Genomic DNA, 17366 nt, shown 5'->3' with positions numbered 1-17366 from the left:
AAAAAAAGAACCACCAGTACGTAGTAGCAGTAGTAATAGACGCCAGACAAGATTCTGCGTGTCACCACAGCACCACTAGCCTAGTTAGAAGACTACCACCACAGGCTGGCAAGTGACAACAACCGAACAACTGATGATCAGGTTATCTCTGCCAAGGACGGATATGCTCTGGATGTCTCACCATACCATGAGGTATGTAGTAAGGTAATAGGTAGTAGTAGTTCGAATTCCGGAATCCTTCGAAGCAAGCCAACAAGCTAGCAGCAAATGCCACTCAGCAAGCAAGCAAGCACGTAAATAAGTAATAGCTAACCAAGGAGGTATTCCTCCGAGAACCGGTAGAGTCAACGGCTAAACCAGAGGCCACGAGTCTAGTTGGGTTAATGAGCTAGCTCAATAACCTGCAGAATAGATTGACCGGGCTATAGATAACCGAGGGTATATGTGAGTCGAGTGATCTGAACCAGCCAGCGCAGATGGGGGCGTGTGATTGAAGAGGGGGTGTTCAGTCAAGTTTGGGGGTCAGAAAAATATCAGACCACCTCTTCAATGATTGATCCCTTTTTCATCAGCCATCCAGTTCTTTAAATAAATTCAATTGCCTCATTTCGGCATGAACGGTTTACAATGCGGAAGAAAAAAAAAAAGTTTTTTTCTTTTTTTCTTTTTCTTTTTCTTTTTCTTTTTCATTTTTTTTTTCTTAAATAATGAAACAAACACGTTACTTCGGACCGAGAGCCAAGCCCGATAGAAATTGACTTTTTCTTTCTTTCTTCGTTCGATTCAAACTTTATCCTTTCGTTCTTATTTCCTCTTCTATGCTTTCGGGTAGGGCCGTTCGGGGTGGTTCCGTTGCTACTACTAACTACTACTAGTTATGCCGTTGCTCTTACAAACAATGATTGTGTGTATGCGAGTTGCATATACTGCTTTTCTTGTCGTGTAGTCGGTGATATCATCAGAGAAATACATAGTAGAAGAATACTTTGGAAGCTTGAGAACAGTAATAAATTCTGGCATGATTCGGGGATCTGTTGCTTGTTCTGCCGCTGATGCAATGACGGGAATGAGGTGGTTTAGGCTTCTTCCGGGCCGGTTTTGGGATTCGCCACCGCTAGAATGACATAAAATTCACATACAAATTTCAGGACTGAGGTGAACGCGCGAGAGTCTGGTGTTCTGGGTGCAGGTACTTAGCAAGTATTGTTCAGTATGTTTGTGGGTTTCTTGTAGTTATATCTACTAGAGGTAGGACATGCAGTTACTGAGTATTAACCGGTCTGTGATCAGGAATATACTTTTTATTGAAATATATTACGGATACTACTAGGTCTAGTAGATGCTATTTCAGCCCGAAATAGATGAATGTATTATGTGATGATGATGACGATGATGCTGTTGTAATAATCTGCTTTTCTCTTCTCTATGGCTTACCCATAAAGAGCAGGATGTATATATCAAGTACGCCGATAAACACCAAGTAACCATGCAGCTCGTAGGACAGCCAGTCCCCAAGCCATGCCGATGCTATCGCGGAGTACATTCAGCTTGCTGCCCTTGACCTCTCTCCATCCAACGGGCACCTCGGCCACGGGGATGTCGGCAAATTCGGCGAGCATAAGCATCTCCACGTCGAAGATCCACCCCTCGGAGTGCATGTACGGTATAATGTATGGCAGCGACGCCCGGGAAAACAGTTTAAATCCACATTGCGTATCCTTGATAGTGGCTGTCTTGGACGGTGTCAACAACCACAGAATCAAATGAAAAGAATGCATGAGGAAGTTGCGTAGTTTCGAGCGCTGTATTTCCAATGGGATTATCGGTTAGTAATGCCGGGCAAGGACAAAGTATAGGCCAGCTGGGTAGGAGAGCATACCTTGACTACAGCTTCACTTCCAACCATATGCGCCCGAGATCCAACGGCCACTCCGCGTCCTTTCACGTCTTCGGTCTCCTGGCAGGCCGCGACAAGCTTTCCTAGATCCTCGAATTTGCTGGCCCCGTCGGCATCCGCAAATACAACGTACTGGCCGCGAACATGCCGCATGCCGTGGGTGACGGCTCCACCTTTGCCCCTATTCTCTGTCAGGCACACCACCCGAATAGTGCCCGGGGGAATGCGGACACCCTCATGTGTCCCCGGAGTCCAAGGGCCGGCGTAGCCCTTGGGGTGCATTGAGAGTTGATGATCTCGGGCGAACGTGAACGCTATTTCTTCTGTTTTATCCTTGGAGCCATCAGAGACAATGATGATTTCCCAGCCCTTGTTGTCATGTACCGGACGATGAGCCGCAGAGCCATTTGTGTGTCCATTAGCCTGTTTCCTTTGACGCATTGCTTTTTCCGCCGTAGGGGACTCAGCACCATTGGCCGAGTTGGTTACCGTGCCATAGACCTTTTCCAGGTAATCTACTGCCTCTTCCAGCATGCCTCCCAGGCGATCTTCCTCATTGTATGCGGGTACTACCAACGACATGAACAAGTCGGCTTCCTCCATCGAGGTGTGGTCGAGAACCCGACCGGGGCGTCTCTGAGCATCTAGGGCATCTTGCCAGCAAGGTAACTCGAGCGGCTCCGTGATCGATCCATCCTTCAGGAGTGTACGATATTTCTTCTCTTCAGGGAACGGTTTCCGCGGGACCGGGGCGACGGTGTAGAGAGTGATGTAGAACTATGCAGGAGAAGGATCGCTAGTTAGCGTTGCTGTTCCAATCGCGAGGCCAACTAAGGGCATCCCCCGTCAACGGGGAGCCCGGGGCGCAACGGTAAAGCCGAGGATCAATGGAATCCAAACATACCAGGACAGACAGTCCAGCGAGAGTTGCTACCAGGGTAATGAGGAGGACCGAGAGCGGAACGTTCGCCAGGAGCTCGGCGCAATGAACGCAGGTGCCGAGGAAGGCACCTTCAGCCATGATGTTGAAAGACAAAGGGGGGGAGGAGGGGATAGGGACGTCGGGCGAAGGGACAGATGGCCTCGAGCGGATGAAGATAATCGCGGACAGGAAGCGGATGGAGAGGGGGAAGTGAGCTCAAATGCTCAACGGGACAGAGACGATCCGATCTTGGCCAGCCATGCGACACGGAAGCTGTCTTGAAGGATTGATCACCTAACTAACATGGAGAGAGAGAGCAGCGATCCGGAGCAGAAAGACGATGAACAATAATGGCCATCGTCCGGGACCTGGGGGGGGGAGGAGAGGAACTAAAGGCAATAATAAAGTAGGAGGAGGAGGAGCTCCGAAGGGGAAACGTGGTGAGATAAAGATAGGTTAGTAGAGCGGGCTTTAGCCTTTAGCATCCAGCATGAGACGCGTTGCAGGCGCCAACTTGTCCTTTCAGCGGGTTTCATTCGTTCTGCAGGCTCCGCTCGGCTTCGGCTCCCCCACTCCCTGCTCGGTTCATCGCTCCGCTCTCTACGTATGCTTAGTCTGCTTAGTCTAGTAGTCCACGCATCTATCTATCTGGTATCTACATGGAAGATCTCTCCATCATCTTTTCTCTTGACAGCTTGTTCGTTTAATTACATACCAGTGACTTCGTCTTCTTCTATTTCATGCCCACTCCCCATGATGGGTGTAGTAGTATATCTAAATGCTCATCACACACGTCGGTCTTCCTCTCTCCCTCCCTATACCAGTAGGGATGATCTTACACTATTTAATAATTCCTGTCTGAGGCTCAAGACAGGTTGGAGTGAGTAGCTGCTGGATAACATCTTGATCAGGGTGGAGGGCTTACATTATCCTCCTAGACGGTCTTTCCATGTTGCATGGCAATCTCATCTGTGATCGACCTCAGAGCGGACGCAGACAAAGCTAGCTGCTAGGCTTGTGTCTTAGCGGGACTCGCATCAATATTTATTCCACCACAAGCATATGGCTCTCCTTTTTTCTTTTCTTTTTTTTTAGAGCGCCCAGATACCGGGCCTTGATGTTATTGCGACGAGGACCCTTGGTGGTTACACAATCGATCAGGGCCACCCAGATAGCGCGTCTCTCTCACTTCTCAATACTTCACAAACGTGCAGATTGCTTGGCTCACAATTGGGCCAGCTAGGTCGTCCCTCATGTTTCACGCGCATCGTTGCCTACACTATTTTGGCTGACCTCACGCGGCTTAGCAAAGGGGTTATGTTCTTCGGCAATTGTCTCAAGCTCCAGGGCGAATGGGGTAGCAGAGAACTTCCGCTCGTTGCAGTCATATGTGATCCAACGTCCAAACTGCTCGCTATTAGCATGACTCATTTTATGCGATCATACTATCCTCCTATTCGTAGGACTCTTACCTTGGCAAGTCTGATTCCCAGCCATATGCACCTGTACATCCTTGTGATGTCCCGAGACGGCGGCTCAATGTTCCTGCCTTCACCGGCAGTAGGTGCGTTGTCGAAGAAAGAAGCAGGATAGAGACGCTGGCTCCAGGTTTGACCACGGATAAGGAAGTCTTCCGCTACCCAGGTGGTCTCCTCCGAGACGGGAAAGTCTTCCCTTTCGGCGATCTCGGGCCTGATGTAGCTGCGAAACAGCGTATTGAGGAAATACGCAAGTTTCCTCCACGGTACCGCAACTTCTAGGCGGGTCATACCTCGCGGGGTAAGTGACAAGCACCAAAGGAATGCTAGAGAAACATGGCATGCTGCGTATATGTTCCTATCAGGGACCTGATTGACTTGTTCGAGCATCACGGACAAAGTGTGGTAAGCGAGGTAGGATCCGTAAAAGAGCAGAGGCGACGAATTTGGAGAGTCCCGAGATGCTAAAAATTCTGCCTGCACGGCCTCGAGGTCATTGACAGGAACCCAGGCGTTGACAGCGGAGTCGTAGACCTCGTCTAGTGACTCTACTTGCGACGGGTCCGCCTCCTGGAACTCGAGGCCCAGGTAAGCGTCGGGGCTGCCATATTCTAGCATGGCGGTAATATTACAAGCGCAGATGAAGAACCCTTGTAGCCTGAAGGCAGCACCCAGTTGGCTTATTGTCTGGTTCAGAAGTGATGCAAATGTGTCGACCGACTTGATAAAGCGATCTCCGACATCTCTAGTGTACAGGTGGCCATGTGCCGCCACAAAAGCGCTTACTAGTGGCAGGCGATGAAGTGCTCGAGGCCCTCTCAGAAAAGGATTGAATAGGAGGAAGATACTCTCCCGAGTGCCCGCGAACGGCTGAACACTGACCAGAGATCTCGTGTAGTAGAACAGTTGCTGGATGATATCCGGTCGGGCCAAGACCGCCAGATGATGTTGGATCCTGCCCACATTGGGATTCCGGTCTGCAGCCTGGTTGTACCAGTATCGTGCCACACCCGCCCAGGCTTCACGTTCGCGAAGGTCGGATTCCTCCACGGCCATCCGGTAACGCGAGAGATCTCCCAGACACTCGATCCAGGTATCCTGGAAAGCGGGCACCGATTCGAGCATCAGTGTGATCATGGAATAGGCGTAGTAGATGAAGGCTAGCATGTGCTCCAAGGATTCTGGGAGCCGATGGCGCAGCAATTCCAGCAACGAATGGATTCCGTGGCGCCATAGTCGCGCGGGCATGGCATACTTCTCCGCTAGGCGTTTCAGTGCGGGGCTCGCGACAGGATGTTGGGAGCAGAGGAAGAAATCGTGATACTCTTGCAGCATAGTTCCGTGGATTCCAACCAAGCTTTGATATTGCACCTGCGTCATCGTGGGCCATCCTTGGACCCGCTTGTGCCACACCTCGCATCTATTTTCCGCCATCACCAGCCCGGCATAGATTCCTCGAACATCCTGAATCAGTTTTTCTTCTGTGCAATAATCAGTTTCTACTAGCTGAAGTATAAGCCCATTTGATGCTGATGTACCTCCGGATGTCCCAGTGACCGCGCCGACGGGACTTTGAGCATTGCTCAATTGTCTCGCGGACTCTTGGCCATAGCTCAGACCCTCCGCAGACTCCCGTGACACTTCGGAGAGGGAGGCCATCTCGTCTGGATTGTCGCCTGGGTTCCTTGGCGGACGACCGTCATTCATGACGGGACTGGAGCGAAATGCTTGCGAATGAAGCGGGGACGAGCCACCATTACTTCCGCCTAAGTCGTCCGCCATGGGGGCGGCATTTCTAGGAAGGCGGGCATCGCTGTCAGCCGGGCTAGCCTGCCCCATTCGACTTTCAGCTACTGCGCAGCTCGATGGGCGGACTAACTCGGTGTCAGACCGCTTCCATTGCTCCTGCCATGCTTGGCGACACCCGTTCGGGACGCTGGAGGAAGCAAGGTCGGCCGCTTGCTCACTCACGCCATCTGACGCAAAGTCGTCCGGGATGGCGCCCCCTGAGTCGCCTCTCTTATGCGAAAATGAGGCACTGGCAGAGTGAAACGCTCGATTGGTGGTAGAAGATCCGGCAGGGGAGCCAGCATCCGACACCAACGGTGCTAGTGGCTTCCTATGTAGACTGTTAGAAGCATCGCAGATGGTAGTCACTTGGTGATGATGATGATGATGATCTGACAGACAAGGAGAAGATACCAAAAAAAAAAGAGACAAAAAAGAAAAAAAGGTCGAAAATATATATTAACGCGACACATGGACAGTATTCTAAAAGTGATTCAAGGACCAGGTGTGTGGGAGGACACTACTCACTTGGGGTGGGAAGAAGGATTCGGGTGGATTTCCGGGTTGGCGGGTTCTAGTAGGGCTGTTGCAGAAGAAGCTCGATCATGATATGGAACCAGTAGGGAGTCCTGGCCAGCATTTCCGTCACTCATCGTATTGGCTACCGTAGGGTTATGTAACACGTCATCTGATCCGTATCAGCGAGCTGTCCAACACCAGGTATTGATAAGACGATCAATCCAAGGATGGTGGAGCTAATGCGACAGGTGAAGGGTGGTGTGGTGGCGGTGGTAGTGGCGGTGATAATAGAATAGTAGTAGTCCTGGGGAAGAAGGACTGTAGAGAAGAAAGGGGAAGAAGGAAATTGAACAAGAGAGGACCAGGTGAATGTGCGCAAGTAGGGAGGAGACTAATATATAGTAATCGCGGCGCAAGTGAAGTGAAGCTGGCGATGACGGAGGAAGCCGAAAGGAAATCGGAACGAGAGACAGGCAGTGGGTTGAGAGTAACAGATCAGATCAGATCTATGATGACATCAAGACCTATGTGACAAGCAAAAGAGGGGAACCTTGAACAGCACAGCACAGCGAAACACCGGGAAATAGTAGATCGAGAGAGTAAGGGAAGAAGAGGAGGTGGAGGAGGAGTAGTGGTAGTGATGGTGGTAGTAGTGGTAGTAGTAGAGGTAGTAGTAGAGGGCTTTTAAGTTGAAGAATAGTAGACATGGGCAGGAGAAGGAGGTAAATAACGACAGTAATAACAAGAATAATAAAAAATAATCATGGAACTGACGATAATAAATCGAATAATAACAGTAATACTGACCTGGACACGTTGGAGGGACACGGCGGGATTATTTAAGAGGCAGATGACATTTAGGTTCTTTAGGCAACTAACCTCATCTCTGCCTAGGAATCAGAGTGAGCAAACCGGTTAGGAAAATTGCGCACGAACACCGAAAACAACGATTGATAGTCCAACCCACCTCGGCGTGATAGTAGGAAGGCTAATTTTCCCTTGAAGAATGGATAGATCGAGAAGGTCAAATCGCGGAGACAAAAAGCGACTAAGAAGAAGGCGGAGAAGAAGAGCGAATACCCAGCAGCAACCAACGCAGCCAGCCAGTTTCCAGCAGCAGCAGCAGCAGTACATACCGTAGGGGGAAAAGGGAACAGGTAGTAAAGTTGTCTACTACTAGTTAGTAGTAGTCGTCTTCTTCACCTTCTTCTTTCCTTTCTTTTCTTTCCTTTCTACCTTTTTTTGTCTTTTTCAAATTCCCCTCCTTTTCTTTCTTAATTTGATTTCTCAACACATTTGATTTCTCAATTCCTTTTGGTTGTTCTACTAACGAAAACTTAGATTTCACATCCATTACTTACCTACTGATTACTACTGACTTGACTTTTTGACTCTTACCGGTGATACTTGGATGATGGTATCGATACCTGGGAGAGAGGGGCTGGCTGGCTGGAACTGGCTTGACTGGCTCTTAATAATCATCAGAAAACGGTTTCACCGCGGTAATCTTCCGGTATTGGGGTCAAAGGGTTGACTTGGCGGCCACGGCTGCCTGTAATTACCAAAAGACACCAAATCGAAATGACCAAGACTCGGGTAAGGATACGTACGGGGCTGGTAAGCCGCAGTTTTCGGTAGCCTGACGATTTGCGGGCAGTTGCCTCGTCGGCTTTGTCCCACTCGCTGTTCTCCTTCGAGTCCCTCTCAAGGGATCAACCTGGTAATGCTCTGGGATGATCACCTGGTGAACCTTGAAGATCGGTCCCAATCAGTCTTTTACCTATATCACTCTCTTTTCACATTTCTCTCTTTCCCTCTCTCTCTTTCCCTCAACTCCGAATAGAACCGCATCGTGGCGAGGTTTCTTTCCTCGCCCCCGGCCTTGTGTGGCGCCGCTTTGCTATCACTATCTACGGCTATACTAAGTACCAGACTACTCCGTACTACTTACTATTGCTGCTGCTTCATATCTATCGGTTTGGAGACACTTCGGCAAGCTTTACTCTGAATGGTTCAAAAGTCAATGGTCACTCGACGGTTTGCTAGCAATAGCCGATCGACTTCCCCTCCCCTCGAAGCGCCACATCGTCCCGGAAGGGTAACTTGGATATCATAGTAGATACTCTCTTCTTGGTTACCCACCAAAGCTGCCCACGCTTCGGATCTCCCTTCTTATGCCTTCTTTCCTTGTTCCTTCCCACATTCTTCTTTCCCACCCACCCCCTGTGTCCCCTAAACACCCACGAGGGTCGTGGCAAACCTATCTGTCACACCCCCCCTGTTTCAATAGTCTCTAATTACTATCTATCTTTGACGGTCTTCCGCAAGAACTGAGAGTCGGCAGACAAACCTACTTTAGCAGCTGAATTGCCGATGTTGATGCTAGGACCCGACGATTTGGGGAGGACCACATTTACCGGAGCTCCTTGCATGCAGCAGCCTGTGGGCATACTTGACTCGACCCTCATCGCCACTAAAACTAACAAACTTAATTCCAGGAATGAGGATGCTATTGCCCTTGCTTTATAAGGTGTGTTCCCCTCCCTTGACGAATCCACAGTTTCTCGAATTCGCGCCCACGCGGTGCTACTCGATCTTCACCGAGACAACGGATGCTACTACTGCTGGTCGCCTGAGCGGCGTTAAACCTCCGACCTGTTTGATTTGCCGCACCAAGGCTGCGGTTGACAGCGTCGAACCACAGCCCTGTTGTGGACAGCTCTCAAGAAAGTCAGTCGCTGCCTGATCTGACCATGGGCGAAATTGTCCGTGTTTTGCCATGGTCAAAAACTCTCCCCCCCGCCAACAATGAATTCCACAAGCCTTTGCCCAAGGGGCTAGAAGACGACAAACCGGCAATGGCCGAGTCTCATTTCCGTTTCCCCCTCTTCACCGGGTACGTACTGAGCAGATTAAATAATCGGGATTGCCCTTGCATGGACACCGCTACTCTGGTTCAGCTACAAAACTTACATAAAGTTGGTGACACTTTGCGCAGTACAGCAACGCACTGTTGTTTGCCTCTTGAACAGGAGCGTATCAATGTAGGTCGGTTATTATGAAGTAAGTGCACGAGCACGGTTACCGGCCAACTCCAAGTGCTGCCGAATTGCCTCATACCAACGGTAGCTAGTCAATAGTAGAACATGTCGCATGTGGGGACCAAATCGCGATCAGCGCGCCACGTTCAACGTCGGAAAGGCTTGAGCTTGAGAGATTGCCAGGTGTGGTTCAGGGCTTGATCGACCTGACGCCCCAGTGAGGCTGATAGTCTATCAGCTAGTGGTGTGGATCAGTCGTATAAGAGTGGGACGGTCTGCCTTTAACCTCGAGGTGGTGTTGGTATACATATGGCCTCATATCTGTCAATACCACCAACTCTAACTAGAGCAATTGGCGCGCGATTGAATATCTGTCAGTGCTGTCTCCCTTGGACAAAGCACAAGATTGCATTGATTTTCGCCTCTAGCTTATCCTGATACATATGTCTGACATAAGACAAGCAGGCAGACAGACAAGACAGACAGACAGACACACTTGCTACTAAAAGAGCCAGGCACTGCAGATGCCAGTGCCTAAAAGTAAGGACATTATGACAGGCCCGTCTCTTGATCGTTTGGGCGCTGTCCGCCTGACCGATATTGGGCCCAAGGGGGCCGTGCAGAGACGGCCAGTTCTGTCTGTACGGAGTTCGCAGCGTTCCCACAAGCCTTCTGAGATCACACGCCTACCCATATCCGACGTTCCAAGGTAGCACCACCCCCCTCTTAACTCGCCACCCAACGTTGGAATGACCTGTCACTGCAAGGCTATCGTTCAAGAGTCGCTGGTAGTACATGCCGACTGGCAGGTACTATTGGGACGGATGCTTTCCTCGGGTTTCACAGCGTGGTGATGCTCCAAGAGTGTGAAACAAACTCCCTGCGCTCTAGAAGGGTGAAAGGGGAGGAATCGAAAAAAGCACCCCCTTTTGCAGATATATACTTGGGTACTACGAGCCTACAGTGGGTTGGAAATAAGTGACCTACCGTTAACGGATCGATACGAACCTGATCCATACAACATGATGACTACATTCAGTAATAATCGAAGATGGCCTAGGAGAAATCAGCAAAGCAGACTACCAAGGCGAAACTGATGCTAGTGCGACTCAATGCTTACAGATACGGGATCGTCGAGACTGAGTTTGACAAGCCATGGGAGGACTCCGAAGCTAGTTACTGAACTACATAACATACCACTCTCACTGCCAAGCCTTGCCAGGTTAGGCTATGATATATTCCATCGGAGACCGAAATTTAAGTCACCCAAGGCTATCGATTGTGGTACCTAGATAGACGATAAAGCTATTGGTATCAATCCAGACACGTCTGACACTACCATAGTATTAGGTAACGGAAAGGATAGCTTATATTGGCAGTGGTATGCTTCTTTCTATGAGCATCAACATCTGAGATAGGTCCACCGGGTAATGGTCTATCTGTTGTGCTGACTTATTGGTTTTCATTACCAAGGAGGAGAAGTGGAATAGGTTTCACGTATCTATAGGACTAGTGGAGAACTACTATTACCGATGCCCCCTTCGTCAAAGGCAGTGGTACAAGAGGGAAATCAAAACACAGCCATGATGAATGGCTGGTAAATCATGTTTGAAACATGGCCCTCAGACTTCTGTATTGAAGCACCAGCATGCACTTCTGCATTGGAACAACATTTTATGAAATTTGTTTGCTAATTTCCCACTAGCTACAGATGCATGTCCTTCTACGAGCAATGGCCCCTGCCATAACATGCAGGGTCGTGTTGCAAATTCATAAGACAAGCAGCTGGACGCGCGAGAGAGAGACAGAGAGAGAGACAGAGACAGAGACAGAGACCGACCAACGGCCAACACGCATGCATACGTAGTATCCACACCGGCACGAGCAGAGAAAGCAAAACCCGGTTGATAGGCAGTGTATGGAGTCTCTTAGTATCAGTAGTAGTCTAGTGTCTAAGAGGCAATTGCTAGACCCTGGCTGGCCTAAAGATAGTTTATTTCTTAAAGTGATGGCTAGTTCGCTACCTCACTAGGGCCTCCTTTCTCCTACCGTGGCTTGCAGTCAGGCAAGCTCAATGGCCAGATCCTTTTCCACGATCCAAAATCCATGAAAACAACGCCTCCCTGGTCCTTTGCTAGTGGTTGCCTTTTCCTATGCGGCCCATGCACGTTGCCGGGGAAGAAAAACCCTGGCTTGGCGGTCCCCATCCCATGTCCTTGATCGGGCAATCGGTCCAGGGCTGGATGGAGGCCCTGCGATGCATCTCGCCGTCTTGGATCTCATCCCCCTCTGTCCTTTTGGCCTTGGGAGATTCTTTTCCTTTCCCCCTTTCCCTCCCACGTATCCAATGGCTTGCTTGCTATTCTTGTAAACCACATCTACTGAGCCATAGTGAACTCATCATTTTTTTTTCTCCAGATTCTCTCCCACCAGGCCTTCTTTTCCCCTCAGTCGCAAGGCCATATCCTCCACTAGATATCCATTTCATATCCCATCATCCAGAAAGCTTTCATTCACTTGTTCATATGATATGCTTACAGTTCTATATCAATATAAGAAAAAAAAAACAATGCCACTCTCCCAGCCCCTCCAGATCATACTGAAAGACCAACCTCGACCCGCCGCTGGATTGAGCTGTGGTGATCCAGCTCATCCACGCAACTGCCAAGTCAACTCCACACAATCTGCCAACTCCCGTCACGCCAAGCGGGTGCCCTCGCAAGCGCAGTATCCCTGACGGGTTAGTTAGCCACTAGTCAGTACCACTGCAACTGATAGGGCCCCCCAAACAATCTTCGTCCGAATTGAGAGGGTCGCGTTCCTCGCTAGTGTTCCGAGGGTTCCAGCGCATCAAGCAGAGCCAGCTCATGCACGAAGGTTTAAATACCCGTGCAGCACACGGAGTGGAAGGTTCTGCAGAGAAGCTGCCAGTCTCTGATATGGCCTCATGAGACCACTCGCATTCCCAGATTAAACCTTCAGGTAATACATCTGAGCCCGTTGTTCCGCGATGTTGATAAGCGTGATTCTGGGCTCCGGAATAGTAGGGTTGGTGGGGGGAGACAATGTCGGCCTCTGCACCATCGTTGGTGATGGGCCAGATTGCATCGAAATCTAATGTGGGATCTGTTTAGTTGAATAATGCGATTGATTGATAGAGAGAGAGAGTGTGTGTGTGTGATGGTGAGTGGTGTGTCCTACCTTGCCCACCATTGGTCTTGTCATTACTTAATCCCAGAAGTTCAATGCGACCAAGACAACTCGGATATTTTCCTCTGCATCAGACTGCTCATGTTCATACTAAACAGCCCTCTGCATCGGTATACCCGCCATCCCGAACATCATGAAAGCCCAATAGGAACGAGATGTTTGGAGTAAAGTAATGCCTATTCATGCAAAATCCAATCTACTCTACGAGCTGACCTGTGTGACATAATGCAAAGAATGCAAAGACAATCTTAGTTACAAATAGTAAATAACCAATGAATAAACAACACTCGACTTCAGACCACGAAGACATTGCCTCTCCCCGTTCTTCAACCCAGCGATTCCTCTCTTCCAATACTTAATAAGAAAACAGCTCCCCAACGAAAAGAATGCCCACACTCTCTTATTTGTGTCTATCTATAGCATCTCTTTTTCATACAAGCCAATACCACCGAACAAGAAAAAAAAGGCCAATGAACTGAAATACTGATACTAAACTCCCAAAACGGAAGGAAACATACACTTTCCCGTCCTTCCAACCACGGTAACAGCCGAGAGCCGGAATACCAACAACGCCTTTTCGATCTATCCGACTTATTAGTAAGTAAGTACTTTTGAAGTAATACAAAGTACTATACTCTCGAAGAGATAGGCTGTTATTCTCCCGATCTCGATCGCCGGCCACCATGATTGGTCGATCTCTACAACCACAATACAACTACAACCATAGCCACCACCGGCGTCCTCCCACGCGTCGAGTCAATAATCCGGTTTCGTGGAGGAAAGATGTTCTACTCTTCAAGCTTCTTCCCGGTTTTGCTGCAGATTCGCCTGGTCGAGGCGTGGGATACAAGGTCCTGTGCGGTCGTGCATATAGATACTTGGTGATGTAGGGATGAGAGCTCGACTGTGGCGCATCACTACACTATTTAGTTAGTAACCAGGTAGTTGTACTGTCGTGAAACAGCATGAATGATGCATACCGACTTACTAAACCCATTTTCATTCGGGGATCTGGACATGAGCTGTAATTCTAATGTACTGGAAACATTCCGATTTACTCCCATACTGAAACTCCGGAATCATGCTAAGCCAGCCACATACTCTCTCTCTCCCTCTCTCCCATTCAGGCCAAGATGGTAAGTAGCAGCTAACCAGTGATATGTATCGATACATGGAGGGTGTCCATAGCACTGCATCTGTCAAGAAAGAAAAATCCGCACCTGTGTCCCCAAGTCAGTGTGAGCGATGGTCAATGATCCAGGGAAGTCTCCAACATCGGCCTTTACCTTTTGCTTCACAGGCGCTCGGCATATCACACACGGGGGCTGACCCCCAAGCAAGCCTCGTTCCAGAATGCTGTTGGGGATCTGAATCTCGGCGCACCACCGACAGAGGACAGCATGGCCGCAAGGAAGCAGTACCGTATCAACGAGTTGGGTGAAGCAAACCTTGCATTCGAGCGACACTCGCATTTCATGCGCCTCCTTTGGTTCGGGGCGGCCGTCTTTCGCATTATCAAGACTTGCGGATGGCTTCGTGGGGTGGGTACCGAGCCCCTGGCGCTGACGCTGGCGTTGGCGCTGCAGCTGCATATGAGCCTCCACAATGGCCTGCGCAGCCTGTGGGTTGTAATGATGGCCAAGTAAATGTGCTCGCCGAGCAAGTTCTAGCCGTTGCGGAAGGGGGCGCCCATATCTGGAGTTTCCCGCATTCATCGAGCGTGAAGGCGGCGTGCCAGTTGTCACAAAGTTGGCCGACGATGACTGGGCGGGCGTCGTAACTAGCGGAGTAATATAGGCGCCATCGTCGAATTCTTCAGGATGTGGTGGCAGATGAGAGAATGGACCAGCCGTATGCGAATGTTGTTGAGCTTGCGACTGCTGATAATAACTTGACGACGTTGGCACTGGAGAAGCAGCAGTAGGGGCCGGGTGCTGTGTTCCTTGCTGTGTTCCTTGCTGTGTCCTCGCTGATGGGGGCACGTAACCTCGAGGTCGAAGTGCTGGCGGAACTACTGCAGTGGATGAGGTCAAATCGGGGGTATTCGGTGAACCGTCGCCCGGTGAAACGCCAGACACTGATCCCGGCATCGTCCTGGACATTGTCGGCTGGGTGTTGCTTGAGCGCGGGTCCCGCTGGGGGTAGGCAGGAAGGCCGCTGTGTTGGTTCTGTGAAAGTGAGAGTGTTCGTGCATGAGGGTACGCGAATGAGCGACCTCGACCTCCACCAGGAATGTAATCCAGTTGATGACCGATATTGCTCGGTTCCCCATAGTACTGGTTCGGTGTGTAGCGGGGCATGGTGATGATGCCATTGCTCAAGTATGAAAAATTGGACCTCGGTGGTGGTTGCTGTGAAGGGAAAGAATCTGTCTGGCTCGATATAGCATTGGATGAGAAGGCGTTTGGAGCCCCAGACAGACTCGCGACTGTAGGGACTGGGAAGCATTCCGTTATTTCACTAGCAGACATCACCGGCATCGTTGCACTGACCTTCTTGTTGGTATGTCGGACGCGGCACGTCAGAAATCGTGGTGTCCATTACGTCTTGGGTGTTAGACTGGGCCAACGTAGCGGAAGTTGGGGTGATTTGATAGTTGTTATTGTTGGGAATCGCCGCGGGAAGCCCTTCAAAAGCAGGGCGACTCGCAGAGTCCATGAGTGGTGGCAACCCTGCCGCAGGCGTAGTGGTAGAGCTCCCTGAACGTGGTACGCTAATGGCGCATCAGCTAGTAGCTACACGCTTCTAGCTTCTATTAAGCGAGAGTCGAATTCTCACAAATAAGAGGCTATCAACATGTACCGATGAAGTCGCAATCGACAGCATACAGGGAGGTTTAAGAGCTGTGACAAACAGATGGAGCGTAAATGGAGATAGTATACTAAGGTGGTGATGTGTAGAAGCGGTTCGCTTCACTAGAGCAGAGTAACTAGGAATAGTGAGTGGTCATTCCAGTGGAATTTCTGGCAGTGGACCACAATTCAGCAGTGAAGACAGGCAATCGGATTATGCCTCCTTCCGCTGCACCAGACGATGTATCCAAAGCTCTATCACGTTCACGGTGACTGGGAAATTCTTGCCACTTCCTGGAATAAGTATCGGTAACACTCCACACACATATAGACAATCGATAGGACATGCAGGCTTAAGATGTCGAGTGGGATAGCATGCTTGTCAATGCAGACTGAGAAGTGATAGCCGCATAAACATAACTCGCAGCTAAGAGCTTAATTCAGGCAGGGATAGAGAGTGAATGCATACATGCTATTTTCAGTTTTGCCTTCCTGTTGTCCTACTGTCATCGGTCTTCGGTCGGGTTGCTTGGCTGGCTATCGCGAGTATATTATATTCTGGGGGAAAAACATAGAAAACGGTACTTTCCGATGTCGATAGAAGCGCCAGCGTCTCGGCAACAATCCTGCCAACAAGAGGCTGACCCTGGGCCGTTCAATGTTTCGTACAGGCAACCAAAGTCAGATTGTCTTCGAGATCATGATCTGAGCGAGCCAACGATGTAATAAAGACACCGAGCAGGCGTGAGACGGTTATAGGGTGAAATAGAATTCCAAAACAGGAAATCCAAATGGCAGCTGAAGCTTATCGCCGATGGTTTCCCGGTCTCTCCTAGTTAGACCAACTCGCAGCAGAGCCTGAATTCTGGGTACTTGGTTTCCCAGTGGAATTGGGACCAAAACCTCATCGAAACGCAAAAGGTTTGAAGGAAGTAAAAACCAAATCTCGAACCACTGGAAGGCGAAGCGCACAGGCAATATGGAAGCTTTCTGGAACGACTACAACAATGGACACGAAGGGGTAGAATGAATCAGGGAGAGGTCGCAAACAGGCTGACGACGAGCAGTGGCACCTCGGGGACCAGATCAGATCACTGATCCAATCGGGCTGGAAGGCTAGCTGCAGGGTAGATGGGAGGAAGGGAGGGGTCAGGGTAGTAAAAGGAGAAGTGTGAGATAGATGCGGAGGGATGAGGCTGCTGCAAGATGGAGGACAAGCTTCCGAGAGTCTCACAGACCATAATAGAGGGACAGATAGAGAGAAAGAGAGTAGAGGAGAGGGAAAGAGGGAAAGAGAGAGAGAAAGAAAGGAAAGAAGAAGAGAGGGAAAGAGAGAGAGAGAGAGGGTTTGGATTGGAGGGTGTCAGTGAGTGGTGAAGACAGTGTCACCGTCGGACCCCGCAAGACACGGCGATCCGCTGGATCCATTCCTGGAAGCAATCAGAAACATGAGGTCAAGTGATGAATATTGGGGGGGGGGGAAAAGAAAGCTAGTTGGTTGGTTGGTTGGCTGATTGATTGATCGGTATGTCGTAAGAGATGATTTGTATTAAAGAAAGATACTATGTCTTGGGTTGTTGATCTATCAGCCAGTCAAAGAAGATATTCGGACTTGACTTCGACGAAACAAGAGGCTGCTCCGGCGTTCAGTCCCCGGCTCTTCCTTTGTTTGACCATCCATCGTCGGAGGTATTATCCCTTCAGAGCTGGTTGAATCGA

At 49.8% G+C, this 17366-nt stretch overlaps 4 protein-coding genes across 4 annotated transcripts; all 4 read right to left on the bottom strand.

Annotated features, from left to right (window-relative positions):
* Window positions 1-1136: 1136 nt before the first annotated feature.
* BDQ94DRAFT_83077 (dolichyl-phosphate beta-glucosyltransferase) lies at window positions 1137-3017 on the bottom strand. Its single transcript, XM_026776645.1, has 3 exons — window positions 2802-3017; window positions 1880-2674; window positions 1137-1802 (listed from the first exon to the last, which is right to left on the bottom strand). The coding sequence occupies exons 1-3, from the start codon at window positions 2916-2918 to the stop codon at window positions 1458-1460; spliced, it is 1257 nt and encodes a 418-aa protein (XP_026622484.1). The 5' UTR covers window positions 2919-3017; the 3' UTR covers window positions 1137-1457.
* Window positions 3018-4070: 1053 nt separating this feature from the next.
* On the bottom strand, window positions 4071-6738 carry BDQ94DRAFT_173741 (uncharacterized protein; the record flags this gene model as incomplete). Its single annotated transcript, XM_026772216.1, has 4 exons — window positions 4071-4226; window positions 4292-5778; window positions 5836-6416; window positions 6614-6738. The coding sequence occupies 4 exons, from the start codon at window positions 6736-6738 to the stop codon at window positions 4071-4073; spliced, it is 2349 nt and encodes a 782-aa protein (XP_026622483.1).
* A 6297-nt stretch (window positions 6739-13035) lies between these two features.
* Window positions 13036-13822, bottom strand: BDQ94DRAFT_150297 (uncharacterized protein). The gene has a single exon (XM_026767556.1). It carries the CDS (start codon window positions 13538-13540, stop codon window positions 13286-13288), a length of 255 nt encoding a protein of 84 aa, XP_026622482.1. The 5' UTR covers window positions 13541-13822; the 3' UTR covers window positions 13036-13285.
* Window positions 13823-13956: 134 nt separating this feature from the next.
* Window positions 13957-15648, bottom strand: BDQ94DRAFT_82946 (C3HC4 finger protein). Its single transcript, XM_026776643.1, has 2 exons — window positions 15348-15648; window positions 13957-15283 (listed from the first exon to the last, which is right to left on the bottom strand). The coding sequence occupies exons 1-2, from the start codon at window positions 15511-15513 to the stop codon at window positions 14055-14057; spliced, it is 1395 nt and encodes a 464-aa protein (XP_026622481.1). The 5' UTR covers window positions 15514-15648; the 3' UTR covers window positions 13957-14054.
* Between the last annotated feature and the right edge of the window lie 1718 nt (window positions 15649-17366).

The sequence above is a fragment of the Aspergillus welwitschiae genome, assembly GCF_003344945.1.
Source record: "Aspergillus welwitschiae strain CBS 139.54b unplaced genomic scaffold BDQ94scaffold_36, whole genome shotgun sequence".
In the NCBI taxonomy this organism is placed as follows: domain Eukaryota; kingdom Fungi; phylum Ascomycota; class Eurotiomycetes; order Eurotiales; family Aspergillaceae; genus Aspergillus; species Aspergillus welwitschiae.
This window is presented reverse-complemented; position numbering and strand designations above follow the sequence as displayed.